Source organism: Falco peregrinus, chromosome 1 (assembly GCF_023634155.1).
Source record: "Falco peregrinus isolate bFalPer1 chromosome 1, bFalPer1.pri, whole genome shotgun sequence".
NCBI classification, from domain to species: Eukaryota; Metazoa; Chordata; class Aves; order Falconiformes; family Falconidae; genus Falco; species Falco peregrinus.
Genome location: NC_073721.1, coordinates 100,158,549 through 100,175,897, shown reverse-complemented (window position 1 = coordinate 100,175,897; position 17,349 = coordinate 100,158,549). Strand labels below are relative to the sequence as shown.

The window sequence follows — 17,349 nt, the reverse complement described above, 5'->3', positions numbered from 1 at the left end:
TTCAACACAAACATCAATCTGACTTTTCAGAAAATAGCATAAATATTATTGCAAAATAAAACCCTATTCTAAAATCGCATGTAACTTTAATTCAGCGCCCTCTGCCTTAAATCTAGGCAGTGTTTTCCAAACCCACTTCATGACAACAGCCACCTCAGTCTTTGTACCAAAGGCTGACTTTGACTGGCACAACAAATGTGTGTCTGACAAACTGTGCTTGGTGCAACAGCCAGACTAGCTCCTGTCTGCTAGGAGTTTTTGCTTGCTGTCCTGAAAATGTAATACTGAAGCAAAACGGAAGAAAATTCACCATTAAAGACATTTGGCTTTAGACCACTGTTAACACTCACTCATCAAAACACATGGCTTCAATGACAATATTAGTGCAAATATGGATTGCAGAAGTGACTTGGCAGAATATTCTTTTGCACCATCTGTTTTAAACATATTTTCTCTCAACTAAGCACCATAGTAATTTCATTGCAAGTGAGCTAAAAGGAAATAGCTCTGTGGAAACACGACAGCCCCTCCATCCTAGAATAACCAGGCTCTGCATACATCAAAGATGGGCTTTTCAGCAGTGCTAGTCCTGCTGCCTGGACTAGCGTCCTTGGTAGCCTCCATGAATGTTTTCACAAATATGTTCACAGGAAAAATCAGCCTTCCTAGGAAATTCTTAAAGAAGGAAATTCAACACATGATCAGAAAACCCAGAAAGCCTATCTCAGAGGCCAGCTCTGATGTACTCATTATCACCTAACCATCCCGGTAGCTGCCATTAAATTGGAACAATTAAAAATCATCCAGTGAGTGCTTCCTTAATAAGTTATAACTCATTGCCAGTACAGATGAAAGACTCTGATCTCTAAGAAATTTGTTTAGAAGCCACAAAAATTTTCTACTCGTTTTGGCCACAAGCTATCTTTCTACACTTCCAGGGGATCTAGCAGTAAGAACAGAAAACCAAAACTAAAATCAAATAAAATAGTACTGTGGTTAATAGCCTCATTAAGACAGCTTAATGTAACCACCTAATTGTCAGCAAATTGAAAACAAGGAAACTAATGAAATGGCATAACTGTTTTCATACTGGCAGTTCCCTTGAAAATAGTTTACAGTAACATGTATTCTGAATAACAAAATATAAGAACTAGTGAGCACATCTGTACCAGAGAAGGCAACAGATCTGAAAATATGAGAAAGTACTACAAGAGCTGTTATCTTTCACTGCTGAAGTGCCTCTCACAAAACATAGAAACATCTGCAAAGAAGCACAGACATGAACTAACTACACTGATCATAATGCTAGTTTTAACAGGTTTATCAGAAGTCCCTTCAACTTGTACACACAGTCACAGACTTTTGCCAAAAAAATCTACATTACAAAGGCACAGAAAACTACAGTAACTTACCTTGCAGCGATAGACAGAGATCATCTATTTCAGAGGAAGCCTGCTCCTCTGTTGAAGGAGATGACTGCTTTGATGCCATATTTAACTCCATGGAGATTCTTTAATCAATTTCCAAACTGAAATTATAAACAAAAAAGAAAAAAACCAAAATCACTACAGTTTTACATTAAGTACTGATGATGCTCAAGTGTGTGGTGATGAGATGTGTTTTGGCTTGTGTTTTCTTCCCTTGGTAGGCTGTTTCCTTAGCTTATACAGAATAAAGTAACTTCCTACTGCATGAATCCAAACTTTGGTCCCTTGACTCTTTTCTAATGGTGGCCAGCAGTACTCCACAACACAAACCATGGATCCCAGCGTGTCTTTCCATGAAAAGAAAAGTACTAGGATTAGGAAAATTCAAACACAGTTGCTTTGAGAAAGTCATGGTGACAAAGGCTTACAATGCCTTCTGCAGAACTGTTGCTGCCAAAACCAATTTTTTTTAAAAAATCTTTGTGCTTTTCAGAGTTCTCTTCCTGTCCAGATAAGTTGTTGCAGAACAGCAACAATTTAGGCAGAATCTGCAAAGATTTAAGTAAAATGAAAAAGCAGCGGTTATCATGTGAGAATAATTACAACTGCTGTCTCTGTCTGGTACCTTTGTTACTCCCCAACCCTATGCAGCAGTTTCTTTTTCCAACTCCTCCATTTTCCCCTCCTCTGATAACTCCCCTGTCTCTAATGCAACTTCGTAAACGATATGCTGTAGCTTTCTTAAAAGACTAACATTGTTTCTGGTACTGCAGTAGCTACATTGTTCCATTTGCCACTGCAGGAAAAACTGTATACTTAGATACACTCATGTTTATCAAGAACTTAAATTCACAACCATATAAAGCTGAAAATTAAACAAGGGTTTACCTTAAACGAGCTTTGTTACCTAAATAACTGTAAGCTTTTCATCAGAAGTACTAGGATTTACACACCATATATTAATAACTCATCCACCAAGTATATGTCAAAATAAAGGGCGTGAATAGAGAGAGGAGCAAGGAAACACAACACTAAAGAATGCCAGAGAAATTTTTATGTTCCCTTGTGCATATGAATTATGAGGCAGCCTTTGTGTACTCCACTACATACTATTTTTCCTCACTCCCTGTCTCCCTCACTGCACAGAAAGGACAACATGTGTTTAATGAGGAGCTATTAAATATTTTGTTTTCCTCACCCTGAACAATGTGTGTCCTTGTGCTTTATCCAAGAGCTGCTCTGATGACAGGATTATTAAGTTCCTCCCAAGACTTTCTATGGCACTCATCACCCTGGCATCTGAACACTTCAGAAACATCAATCAATTCACATTTACAGCATCTATGTGACATCAGGGGTTATTGCCCACATTTAGAATCACAGAATGGTTTGGGCTGGAAGGGACCCTTAGAGATCTTCTAGTCCAACCCCCCACACACCATGGGACATCATTTTATCAACAAGCAAAGGCACAGAGAAAATAAAGGGGAAAAAAAGTCGCTAATTTGCCTCTGGTTTTCCAGAGAAATAATGCTAGTTCGTATGGCTGAAGCACTGATTCCAACAGCTGCAGTGAATATGCAACATTTCCGAAAGTCACCACCAACTTACGACTAAAAACTCAAGGCACCAGATTCAAGAAAGGGGAGTTCTCGCAGGGGCAGGTAAAGATGAGACCTGACTAATCAGAGAAAAAGGAAAACAAATGTTTTACAAGTTTGGCTTGCTTAGCCTACCAAAAAGAGTATGAAAAGGATTAATTTGATCTTTAGCAGGCACAAGAACAAGATGATATAAGCAAGCCATGCCTTGAGGGTAGAATGGAAATCAGAAAATTTCTAAATAGCCAAGAAAGCCAACAGAACACTGAGTTGCATCAACAAGGGCATCACCAGCAGAGCTAAAGAAGCCACTATCCCACTCTACCCAGTGCTCATCAGGCCACACCTGGAATTAATTCTGTGTTCAGTTTTGGTCCCAGCTATACAAAAAAGATGTGGACAGGCTGGAAAGGGTCCAGGGAAGGGTCACAAAGATGATCAAAAGACTGGGAAGCCTGATATATAAGGAAAGGCTGAGAGAAATGCGTTTGTTCAGCTTTGAGAAAAGCAGCTTAGGGGACACCTTAACACCATATTCCAGCATATAAAGGGTGCTACACAGAAATTTTACAAGGTGTCACATGGAAAAGATATGGGGTAATGGGTACAAGTTACTCTTGGGGAGATTCTTGGACAGAAGAGGAAAATTTTTCACAAGAAGAATAATCAGCCATTGCAATAACCTCCCCAGGGAAGTGGTGGATTTCCCCAACATTGGACACTTTTTAAGATTCTGCTGGACAGGGTGCTGGGCCATCTTGTCTAGACTGTGCTTTTCCCCAGAAAGGCTGGACCTGGTGACCCTTGAGGTCCCTTCCAACCTGGTATTCTACGATTCTATGATAAATATTGGGTTCTAATAAAGCCTACTCATATAGGCAAGTGGCACAAAGGGTTTATGTGATTTTAAGATTGGAATTGTTCAGAAGTAGACAACTTAAAGTGGTTGCCTTTATTAAAGGGACACTAGGACTTCCAACCCTGGAGAACTCTCAGAAGTTCTCTGTTCTTGAGCTAGAAGTATGAGTCTCAAGTCAGACAATCAAATAAAACCCACACAGTTAGCTGCCACTGATAAAACCTGGGGTTTATATGCCAGGGCTAGCATCTTGCAGGAATTGAGCAAGGGCAAGGGCTGAGCAAGAATCCAGTTCTCCCAGCAATGCTGCCTATACCCAAGCAGATGCAATCCTTCCTGGGAAATTCCTTCCTTTTCCTATCAAGATCAAGCAACACAAAACCGAAGTCTAAAAATGCAAAATGTCAGGTGGCCTTCATATCATTTGGGTATCACTGTATGTCTTGAATTTGATTTTGTGATCACTATACCTTGAAAGATACTAAGTTAGCAGCAAGACCCAAATGGAGAGTATGTAACCAAACCACATCATCAGATCTGTTGCTTTTTGTTCCCAGGACACAGGTATAGTTAACTGCATTCCCTCCACCTTGTATTTTCCAGTGCCCAACTGTAAGCCCTCAGAGACATTTAAGAAATAGTAAAACCTGGGCAACAGTGAATCCACAGGTGAAATGAATAAGCCTGCCTGATTATGGACTTAAGGTTATAACTCAAATTGGGTGTCCATGTAAAGGGTGAGATTACTTAGAAGCACACAGGTAGACACGTGCCATTGCCACAACAGCATAACCTACAAGCAAGACATCCCCAAAACTATGTATGTTCCTGCGGTTCTGGGGCATGCACTCAACGTCAGAACATCAGTAGCAACACATGTTCTTTTTCTCTTCAACACAAGTTTATTCTCTCTTTTTTTTTTCCATTTTCTTTTAAACTAAGCACTATTTAAGGACTCTCTTTTAAAGGCACAAAAGCAACACAAAATCCCCAAACAGCAAAAACATACGTATCTGCTAGACTTTATTGCATCCAAATTTGAGATGGTGACACAGATGGAGCCAAAGCACGTTCACCTAACTCGCACAGTGCTACAGACATTGGGAGCATAGTCTAGCATAAGGATTTGGCATTAAAAAATCTTCTATAATAACTGGAATATATGCAAAAGCCATGAACAGCATTGACAAAAGTTTTGTAATCAAAACAAAATGCAATTTTAACCTTTCTGTGACTGTTCCTCCTCTGTCCCCATCCCCTTGCAGCTACAGCAGCCACACAGTTCATAGCATCTCCTTTTATGTGCTTGTACTGCACTTCATGTGATGGGACCTCAAACTTAGTTCAGATCTCTAAGCATGAAAGTAGCTGAAGTTAATAAAACTTTCAGGATTTTAAAGCAGAAAGTATATTAAGCTTTAAAGCATTAACTTTAATTAAATTATTAAATAAATTATGGCATATGATCATAGAACGTGTATAAATGAAAAAAAGCATATGTTCCTGTTTTCTTTTAAGGTCAAATTAAGGCCTCCTTCCCAAAAGGATGGGACATTTTAAAATGTCTTTTTAAATGCAGAAATCGACTCAACAAATCCACAGTGCAGGTTACAAAATCACACAGCTAATACCAGGTAAGTTTGTGCTAAAGCCTTCACATCCCTGAAACCCCCCAGTCACCATCCAACACGGCACATACATTTTGCCCTGCCTCCAATTCCTGCCCAGCCTGAACAGAAGACTCCGCAGCTGCTCTGAAGGGGAGACACTCACACTCTTGGAGGACATACCTGCAAGGATTAGTATTCTTTAAAAGGTACAAGGTACAGATTGTCTGAGAAGAGATTATACAGGGACGATATGCTAGTCCCTTTGCCCTTCCCCCACCCTGAATTTCATTCAAATAAAGTATATTAAGTATAATTATATCATATCAACCTCTAAAGAGTCTAAAACCATCAAGCTATGGGTAAGATTGCTTAGCAATGCTTTTCATAGGTAATAACAACAACCACCTTTTTTTCTAGTTCATATTTAAGTCAATTATTTTGTTTCATAATTATTCAATGAATGGCAGAGCTAAACCAAATCCTTCATTTCCAGGACAACTAGGAAATACATACCTATAGTGCTGAAAATAAATCAAATGCTTTCAAATGACACCATGCTTTTTCAGTGGGGATAAAACCAAAGGTGAAGAGAATGACCTTGTCTTTCACTCTTTCTCGAGAGTCTAGCATTAATGCAGGAAAGCATTAACTGCTTACACCTTGGGATAACCTGTGAAATACCACAGAGCCAAAAAGACAGTTCCAGGAATGCTGGGACCTTGTTTCCAATGGATTTGTTTCCTGTTTATTAACTTATATGAATTGCACCAGAGCTGTTGGGCGAGGTCATCTTCTCTTCAGTGTGGGAGATGTGTTTCAACACACAAGAAAGGTACATTACAAATGTACTCCTCAAGAGAAAAGCTTTCCATACCATTCTCCAGAGGAGTAAATGGTCAAGACACCCTGGGCTTAACCTATAGCTCAAATGTTTCAACCATCAACAAAAGCTTTTCCCATGACAAGAGCACTCATAATCCTCAAACCCAGGCTTGCCTCTACTGGGTATTGGTAGAGTACTTAGTTCCTTACCTCTCTAGCTGTTCCCAAAATAGGCATCTAAAAACATAGGTGGAAAACAGATCAACACAGTCATATTATGTAATTTCCACTTAACTTGCTTGGAATCTCTCTTCCTTTCCCAAGTTCAGCTGAAATTAGCCAGCAGAGTGAAAAAAAAAACCCCTGGGTATTAACATACAGACATGGGCACATTGACAGAGAGAAACCTAAGTGCAGGCAGCAGACTAGAAACCTGAAGGAACCAACTTGAAGATAATTCTACCCAAGTTTTACATGCCATTATCATAAGAATAGACAACACTGATTTAAATACCATGTCTCCAGTGAGATGTAAGTCCCAATCAGACCTATGAGATGCTCTTCTTAAGCAGGGTCTTTATAAGGACATTCTTATCTCAGAAGAAAGGCGGGAAAAAAACATTTCAGATGGATTTGGAGGACTCATTAGCAAGGATTTCACAGCCTTAACATTAGAGTTTGGATCAGGATGGTTTACAAATATGTTTCCACAGTACCAAGCATAGGAAGGTTTCATCATATGAAAAAAAGTTATACAGTATGCTCCTCTACAGTGAAAATGCCATTTTCTAAACAATTATGTAACTACAGTTAAAATATAAAATGTGTATTTCATGTGCATTCTACAAGATATCTGTGCACACTAATTAGGAAGCAAGGTAAACTAGTTGGTGTGATTTCCATACCGCCCCAGGTACGACCGTTTTCAGCTTCTGAGTTTACAGCTAACTCCTGTATGCCACAACACTGTGCCTGCTGCACAGATGTACCCTCAGACCCCTCCCCATGAGCCAATCTTGAAAAATCATATGGCATGAAATTATCTCAGATATGCACTCCTTAAAGCTGAAAGCAGCAGACACCTTGCAAACAAGCCTGGCTAGAGGTAGTTGGATATTATAACCCCACTGTTAGTAAACCCCTGCTTGGCTGGTTTTGCCTTTGCAGACACATGCCCCATATTTTCCCAGTTACGCTGGCTACATGCTTTCCACTGGTGTTGCAATACGAATTACAGACATCTTTGCATGGCATCTCCAGCCGCTTGCTTTTACTTTTCCTCCTTTGAAGTGCCACTGATTATTTATGACCCATCGAGGGACTCAAAAGACTTTCCCTCCACAGAGGCCTCTACATGTAAACTGAAGTCTGTTCCTAGCAACAGATTATTATTACTCATGTATTCACTCGAGCCAACGTCATGAACAGAAACAGCAGATTTTTATCTTTGATGAACTAGTCCAAAGGAAGCAGAGCTGCACAATGCAGACTGACAGAAGACCCTTTTCCTTTTTAGTTATTAACAAAGATCTCAGTTTATTTTATATTCAGAAAGAAGCAGTAACATTCAGAAGTGCAAGTCTCAAGCCTTACAAAGTGCTGCTGAGCCACCTTCTTTTGGTAAACTGGTTTTCTGTAAGTCTGTCACAGCCTCCCTAAAGGCAAATTGTTGGCATCCAGATCATAATATGACCTAAAGAATTATCACAGAAAATCCCTCAAGTTGGTTTGGTTTTTTGCTTTTTTATGATATTTTATTTCCCCTCATTTCCAATGTACTCACACCTCTCTTAAGTCAGAGAAGTTCACACAGCACTTAAGTCTGATGGTCATGCTTTCTTCTCAACACTTCATTTACAAGGCTTTCACCATTTTTTCACCCAGTGTCAAGAGTGGGGAAGAAGTTCTGTTCAAAACACACATTTTCCAAGATCTCTGCGCTAAAATGCTCCCTTTTTTTAAGGTCCAACTCCAGAATGAAGTTTATCCCTCCCACATTTAAAATGTTTGCCAACATTGCTCTCGTGGGGGACCTCAGATTGTATACATGTCCACAGCTGGAATAAGATCACACAGCAAACATACTGATCCCCTTCCCTTCAAAGCCACATCCTCAGGTAGCAAAAATCAGGACAGCACCACTGACATCTACTTTGGCCTCCCCACTTGTGCAGCTGACACCTTCTTTTTGGCAAAAAGCCCCAAACTTGTCATCATCCAGTAAGCAATAACAGCACACCCTCTGCATTTTCCTGGAGGAAGAAAAGGGTTTCCATTAGGTTTCCATCCCTTTGAAGGTGATAGGAAAAAAGTGGCTATAGCCTCCTGATCCTACATAATATCCTACAGCAGTCAGATGGGTATCAGCCCATCTTTTAATAAGCACATGCCATTAGAGAGACTCTGCACTGCCTGGGATAATGCAGAAAGAAGTCTAGCCTTGGGTCTTCCTAAGCTATCAGTACAGCTGGAGATGAAGGAATCAGAAAGGGAAAAGCTTGCAAAAGGCGGAACAAGTCTGCTCAGAAAGAACCAAGCCCAGAAAGCACTAGATCTGTGGGAGATACAGAGATGGACACAAAGCTACACCCCATCGCCACCAGAAATAGTCTTGCCTTGTGCGAACTGACACACCTAAACTATATTCACCAGTAAGGACTCCTCCAAAGAATAAAAGCTGCAAGACCAAGACATCTCTTACTAGTTTATTTATGACAACCAGCGGCAGTACACTTTTGTTATCCAGGGACTTCCCAGTGATCTATTTATAATTTTTGAAAACATGCCAGGACAAGCATATGAGTATACAAAAGCCACACCACTTTTTAAGGCCAGCAAATGTTGCTGGTTTGTCTTTGATTTACACATCAGTAACACTGCCTGTTACAGAAGCACAATGGATCTTCTCCTTGCGTTAATCAATTTAAAAATGTGGTTAGGAAAGTGTCTTTCTTAACCTTTTCTTTTTCTGAGGGGTGGTAATATATTAGGTGTCCTGGTACAATTACACAGTTTGAAAACTGCACTAACTCCATGCTGTTGTTAACATACACACAAACCCACTTTTATTAACAGAGCTAAGCCTTGTTCCCACATTCACAAAAGTTGACCTGTGGAGATGCACGATGCATTTGCTTGCCCATGAGGGCCTATCTCACATTTATCTATTCCCAAGTGGAAATGCAGGGTCAAAGTACACTTTCTAAAGTCGGAGAAAACATTCAGTTTTCAACTGGCTTCCAAGTTCTCCCACATCGTTAATAAAAACAAGAACTGCTCAGAACTCAAAATCACAGTTGTTAATGAAAAAAGGAAGAGTGATGAATGTCTGGAGGCTCAGAAAGCTGATGCCATGCCCCTCCATCCCTGAAGGGTACACTGCTATGCAGGAAGCCAAAAATACTATGCTGACTTCATGGCTCCTTCAAAGTCAAGGGTTTGGGTGACAACTCAATCTCCAAAACACAAAGCCCATATGCACACCCCAGCCCAAATCTACCTGTGCAATGCCCAAAGTGTAATGCCCAAAAGCCTGCAGTGATGTGCAAAAAGCCATGGTGTTTATGTGGTGTGTTGCCACAAGGCCAGAATGGAAAAGCTCTTTGAAAGCCTTTGTGTGTTTCCCTGCTGACCGGCACGCCAGTTGAGCTGCAGCCCCAAGGCCACCTCCGACAGATAATGGGGACTGCAGGGAAGGGTTATGGTAAAAACAACATGAGAAACACAAGCTGGCTCAAGATCTGCGTGGCTATACCTGGGGAGTACACCCAGTGCATAAACACGACCTCTTCCTACTCGCTTGGTTAACTCAGAAAGCATGCAACACAATAACAATTGCTGTAAAGAAATTGTCCTACAAGCCCTTCTCCATTCCCACACAAGACACCCCTAGCTGACCCCCGTGCCCTGGCAACATGGGCTCAGGCAAGGCGCAGCAGCCAGGCACAGTGGTGAGCAGCCATGCTCTGCCTGGCCTCCTTGGGGAAAGGGTGCAGCGCGGCCGCAGCTGTCCTGGCGCCGCAGGGTGCAGACAGACCTCAGACCTGTAGGCACACAGCTCCCATCTCAAAGGGGAAGGGCTGCTCGCAGCTCATCATACCCCTTCCTCCGCGCTTCCTGGCCCAGAGTCAGTTCTTACAATTGCAAAGGGAAGGGGGAGGGAATTGCCAGCAATCACAGCAAGTTCAATTCTCGTGCAGGGGACTGCCTGATCAGAACAAACCAAACAACGCTTCCAGAACAAACCGAACAACGCTTCCTGCTTCAACCAAGCAAGAAGTATTGCAATAAGTTCTATCTTTTATTTACAAATGTTTCTTTCTTTCCCCTGGACTGCAACTGGAATTCTTCGGTTAGTCTTTTAATAGAGACTCACAGCCAGCTTCTCATTAACACTGGAGCCACTTCACATGGTGTAAAAGGTATTTAAAATAGCAGTACATAATAACTACACCTGCTTTGTATTAATGACACGATATTAATGAGAATCAGACTCCTAGTAATGTTCTGCCTTTGAAGTAATATGAATGTTTCCTTTCTACTGCCTTCCTAATTCCCCTTTTCCCAAAATAAAGGAAACAGTCAGATGGTTAACAAACAGATTATTCTGTTGAGCGAAGCTGGCCTGAGCAATAAAAGGCCTGGAGTTCCTCAATTAAATCATAAGGCCGTGCTTGTTTAGAAAGATCTTCCTGAAGACTAGTAATCTGCTCTTTCAGGAAGTTAAGAAAAGGGGAAGGCAGGGATAACAGCAATCTAGATGCAGGAGTTTTCACTAAAGCAGGGACTTGTTCTTACTGAGCAAAATCACTGGAAGTGTCAGCGCAATGTTTGCACAACAGACCTCTGCAGAGAGAGCCATCGATGCTGTCAGGACAGGGAAGTGAAATGCAATGTGCATTTGGGAGCCAAAAGAGAAAGGGCATGTCTCATGCTAAACCTATCTGCTTTGGCAGTATTCCTGTAAAGATCACAAACTTGTTTTGATCCCTAAATATAGCAGAGAAAAGTAATCTACTCCAAGTAGCTCTCTCCGGCAGCACTTGCTGTTTCACGCAGGCAGCAGAACACAAAAGAGATTTGTCAAGCGAATGGGCAAATGAAGCTTGCCAAATTTGTAGGGCAAATTACAATTTAAATGATAGGTCCCAGCCTGGCAGCTGTGAATTCATCAGCTTCTCTCTCAAGCATGTCCAGCTGAGGCTACAGCAGTGCAAACTACCACTCTTCCCCAGTACACCTCTGCTCTGACCTGGAGGAGCTGTCTCTCCAAAGAGTCAGTTTTTCAGGTCCATATAATTCGTCCAGCTAAAAGTTCCCCCCCCAAGTGCTAGTCAGGGTCCTGTGTTTAGTTTTTACACCTTCTGTTCCATGCACTTCAAGGTTTGTGGGCAAAGCAGCCTTCCTCCAAGCACAGCCTGCACATTCGTGTGTCTGTGCTGGTTTTGCACACACGAAAAGGGCCTTTCGACAGTGTCTCCCATGCTGACTGTGCAGGACCCTCTGCTGCAGGAGAAAAACAGGGCTTTGCACAGGCAACTCAGCAGAGCCTCTCCACTACTCCACTAAGTGAAGCACTTTTGTTTACTGATTAAGACAAATAAAATGCCTTTCTCTTTGCTTTCAAAGAATTAGTTGCTTTAGGGGGGAGAAAAAAAACATCACACAAACCTAAATCTCTGATTTACAGCATAGTTTCAAGCCTGTAGAATAACTTTGTGTGTGCAGTGAAAACCAGGCCAAACACTGTTATTCTTACCAGTACGGTTGCCAGAGAGGACCAAACAGCCAAACTGCACATAGACAAGGCAAGAGAAAGAACTGGGTGCTAGGCAGTAACCTGCTAGAATAAACTGTTCACGCTATACAAAATAGATTAAAAAAATACAGTTGCAATTGCAAAGCCAAAGACTCCAAATCAGAAATAGCCCAGACTAAAGGATGCCTTACTTATTTCACGCATTCCCCTTCTGAGCACGCAGGATGACAGAGCCTCCTCACCAGTGTCTGAATCACAGAGAAGTCCAGGCTGCCTTCTTTGAAAACCGGGATTTTTCACAATAGACATAAAGAGGATGAAGGCCTGTGAGCCCTGTGCATCTCCCTCGCTGAAAGGCAGCAACATTACTAACACAAAAGCTACTTACAGGCAAGTTCAGTCAAGCAACAGAGAACGCATGTTGCGTAAACAGAGCTGCGGTGCCATCCTCTCCTGGGCCAGGCAGGCGCCGCTAGGCCACGGCCAAGCAGGGGAGGTAAGCCGCAAGCCACAACGTCTGGCTGCCCCAGCCAACCCCAGCCCACCGAGGCATGGTTCTGTACATTCTGCAGAGATGTACCTCTCGCAGTCACTCCAGTTGTCCAGGACAAAACTCCAGCAAGGAGATGGCATGTGACCGCCAACGCAATTCCTTGGAACAGGATATGCTTCAATTTCCTTACAATTCCACCGGCTTTCGGGACAGTAAACTCCTGGACTGGCTTTTCAGAGACTCTTTGCAAGAAGAAACATGTTCAGTCACCTCAAGCTTTTCCAAGGCGAAGCCTTCCCTCACAAATGTTGTCTGTAAAGCCATTCCAAGTTTACCTACAGCACTAGTAAGGCACAACTGCTCTGCAGGAACAGTGTTTACTCACACCTACATTGCACAGGTATCTGCTTCCTCCCCCTTAGGAACTGCTGAGGTGCCCAGGGCACATAAATAGGAAGAAAATTCAGATTTTTCACCCCTCCAAAACAAAGCCAGCTCTGCTCTTGCTTCCTTCTTACAACAACAAGCTCTGCTTTCTCCATCCCAGGAGTATTTCATCACCAACATCCCACCCACTTCTGCGTAGGAAGCATTTGTTCACAATCAGACACTTTTTTTTTCTTAAAAAAAAAACCAAACAACAAACCAAACCAACATTAAACCTGTCAGTCTGCTACCTGTGAAACCCCTTGTTGCAGTCTAAGTGGTTGGTGATGCCAGATGACAATACCAGGAAATACCAGGAATTGATCTTCAATGTTTATTTTTAGAGACTGGCTTTTCTCCCAGCCCTTATTTAATAGTTTACTCTTTCCCTCCTCTCCCCAGTTGTTCTCTCTGGGATCAAATTGCCATTCGTTTCACTTCCAGAGAGTTCACCCATGGACCCCCTCAGCAGAACTTTAGGAATTGAATCCTGGCTCAGACAACACATTCTTTCTATTTCATGGCTATCGTATTTTTCCTCATTTATCAAAAAGGTAGGAGAATGCTCTGGTATTTGTCTGAAATCCGAAGTGCACAGGATCCATTTAACACTCGGCACTTGTCTGTACTTCCTATCTCTGCTATACAAGCAAATTCCTTCAGCAAATTCTCCCCTTGGACACTCAGCTCACTTAGCAAAAGAAGTCTTTCTGCTGTAAACTAGTTCTCCACACAGGAGGAATTTTATCCTTAACCTACCCTGGTTTGCCTGCACAGATAAATTAGGCTTTTTCCAGAAGAGCTCGTGATTTTATTTTTTTTTCCCCAGGCTGCTAAATAACTCAGCGGTGGCAGCAACACTTCAGATCAGACCAGGTCACAGCTCCCTGTGTGGTTCCAAAACTCCCTGAGTTTTGCATTTAGATATGCACTGCAAGGTTTACATATGTCTGTTTAAAGAGTTCCACACCTACTCTGAACATGACTGAATAATCACACACGCTGTCTTAGGCCACTACGAGCCTGAACTGTAGCACTTTTACTCCAAGGCTTATCTGTTTGTGACAGCACAAGTACAATCATCCTCAGCAGCCTAATGGATACACAGTAATTCAGCTATGTGCCTGAACTATGGATTTTGGGATGAGAAAGGACAGGGAAAGGAGGATGAGTAACAGCCTATATAACTTCGCAAAAAGTTTTCACAAAAAGGAAACTAGTACCTACCAGGCACCATCCACCCCCAAAAGCCAGGCAGCTGGTCTCACCCCCAGGAGAGCAGCAGATTGCAAGGCAGCTGCCAGGAGCATGGGCAGGGGAAGGAACACGCCTGCGGCAGCCTGCAGTCATCCTCACCGCTTCCACCTCTGCCACTAACCTGATGTGCGACCTTGAAAAAGCCACTCCACAAATCCCCTCAGCCCCATATTTATAGCAGAAGATTGTCTGGCGCTGTGGGTCCAGCCCAAAGCTTTTCTGAATCCAATGACTGACCAGGGGAGGAGGATGACTTTGAACTGGGCACTGCTGCCTGCTCTCCAGTCTTGGGTAAAGCCCTCCAGGCACACTGCCTGACACGGTGCAACCTACATGGACGCCAAGTCTGGTAGAAATGAGGACACTAGGAGCCCTCCTAGAATCTCCGCTGGGATATGAGACACTTTAGTGTCAGGAGAGCTGAATCTCGGCCAAACAGCTACAAGAGAGATGCCTCCATGCACATTCATTGTTTGAACTCTGCAGAAACAATGGAGAGAAACAGGCACTTTTAGGGCAGTTCGTCGGGTGTATTTTTAACTGTTCAATTCAGTGTAGATGAATCATGGTCCAGAAGTGTTTGCTCCTCTCTAGTGACTATGAAAGGAGTCTGGAGAACTCTCTCGCAGATAGTTATGTTTTAGCATGGCAAGAGGAATCTCAGCCTTTCAAGTTGGGAGAAAGGAAGTAAGCAACCAGACACATCACACAAGCTCTATGCTTCCCTCCCTCATAAACATCTTGTAGCTAGACAGTATGCATCCACCTTCACCAAGAGGGCTTGGCTTTGCTAGAAGGGTTCCATTCAGTCACTGAACTTGAAGCTTTCACCAAATATGCCTGCAAGCAAAACTCCAAGTTGCTCACCGCATGAGAGCCTCCAAGAAGCAGGACATGCTGCTTGCGGGGCAGCTTTTGTTTCTCTCCCTGCATCATTTAGGTGATGTCACTAAAGCAAACTGAGCTGAACTCACTTCTAAAGTGTCTTTACAACCGCTTCATGGCCAGTTGTACACAGGCCATTTCCTGCAGACCAACAAGGTATGTTCAGCAGTGTATTCACTCCCCTCTCTGCCTTGCCCCTTCATCATTCACCAACTTCTCTTTCTCCTGGCATCCAACAGGCCAAAAGGTCCAGAAAACAAAAGTTTTTTCCTGTAAAACCCACATTTCTGCCTCCTCCCTACACTTCCATCAAAGTAATTACAAGTGCTTTGTTTTACATCTGAATTGTCATTTCCTGTGATAGAACTTGCAGCTTGAGTCTTAAAGCTCAGGTAACTAATACTATTATTTTCTCTTCTTCCCCATCCCTGGCCACAAATAGTACTGCTTGTATCAGTAATATGGGTCAGCAATTCCTTAAAAACCTCTCAAGCCAATTTGCACGGCTGCATTGTGTAGGGAGTTATCAGCACGCTGCAGGAACACTAGAAAGCAAACATGCTTCCCCACAAGAGACCAGTGACCAAAGTTATGGCCAGAGTCAAAGCTCTGCCCCATTTCCCCTCCTGTGGGGAGATAACAGCCTGTTCTGCACCAGCCCTTTCTCCCTTTCTGGGTACGCAGCTGAACTAAACAGAAGTTTTTCCCCCATGCCCTCTTCTGTCCCTGTCCTGGTCCTGTCACATCTCCACAGAAGCGGCTCGCTTTGTCTCCTGCTGTGAACACTCTGAAACAGGTGATCTACAGAGGCTGGCTGCCTCATGGCCTCACTTATACTGGCGTTTGTGTGTGATCCATGAAGGTCACAGAAAGCTGGTCAGTATTCAGAGGCACTGTTTAGCCTTCCCGACCCCACTCTGGAATCCCTTTGCAGATAAAAACACTCCAGACATCAGGGGTCTCTCCCCTCTCAGCATTATCTCAAGCCAAAATACGTTCATACATTTATCCTGCACAGTGACTGCTTGCTGCCGACACCCCTCATGCTCCACAGGATGCAAGTCAGTCCAGGAAGGGTAAGACAGTCAAATCCATGTCCTATGGGGTAACATACACTATACGGTTTGATTCACAGTCCAGTAGTTGTACGTGCTACAGCAGGTATAATCTCCTGCTCCTGCAGGGGAAGCTCCATGTTGGCACGGGAGGGAGTGAGGTGAACGTAGCCTGTGCCTTAGCACAGACATACCACTTGTATTCCCAGACATATATTTACACTCTAGACCAACTCATCCACATCAGCTGAAGTAAAAAAATCCCCCAGACCCCAGCTAGGTCTCAATCCCCTCTAAGGAGCACAGCTGGCAAATCAGATCAACCTGATCTCCCAGTGGCTATGCAGGCTCTGTCTCATTTACAGGAGTATTCCACCCACACTGGCTGGGGATGAAATTCAAGCAAAGAACGATTAGGTGCAAGCTGTAGGAAATGTCACCTTCCCTTTAATCACAGCTTATGGATCCAGTCCTGAAGCGTTACTCATACACCTCATACACACTCCACGTGTATAATCCCACCACTTAATCCAACTACTTGTTCAAACAGGCACGTTGCTAGGAGTGGGTCCCTGCCACCACTGTCTGCATTTCCAGCGTTCCTCCAAGACCAGGTCCTCTCCCACATCTAAAAGTCCCATGACAGTTCAAAATAAACCATGGGAAAGCGAGGGCAAGTGTGGTGGCACACACAGCTCATTCCCTCAACATGAGAAACAACACAGCCCACTGCAACCTGGTATGTGCTCTCCCACACTGCCAGATCATCTTGGGGAAACACTTTAGTTGTGGTAAGCAAGAGATAAGCATCTCTGCACATACACAGAAAAAGCATCTCAGCTGGTAGACTTTTAAAACTAGTACTTATTGTGCCCCAGGGAAGAAAAGAAATTGGGTAAATGGGCTGAAGGGCACAGCTTTGCTAGGACGAGTTTGGATCATCTCTTCGTATCTCTCCGTACAAACCCAGCCATTGAGAGTCCAGATCTGAAACAGAGCCGCAGTTGCTAAGAAAACAACGCTGCAAACAGATGTCAGGAGATGATTCATGGAGTACGGGCATATCCCTGTACTACAGATAAACCCAAATGAATGAGGCTCTTTATACCTGATCTTCCAAGCTGTGTTTCTTCATGCCCTCTTTGGGATTTTTTCT

The 17,349-nt window shown here is 43.1% G+C and overlaps 1 protein-coding gene across 2 annotated transcripts in view; it reads right to left on the bottom strand.

Annotated features, from left to right (window-relative positions):
* SYNE2 (spectrin repeat containing nuclear envelope protein 2) overlaps window positions 1-17,349 on the bottom strand; it is a 191,338-nt gene that overhangs the window by 171,337 nt on the left and 2,652 nt on the right. For both annotated transcript variants that reach the window (XM_055802696.1, XM_055802691.1), the window contains exon 2: window positions 1,413-1,528. In XM_055802696.1, coding sequence (XP_055658671.1) covers window positions 1,413-1,503 — 91 coding nt within the window. In that variant the 5' untranslated portion in view covers window positions 1,504-1,528. The remainder of the gene's footprint in view (window positions 1-1,412; window positions 1,529-17,349) is intronic.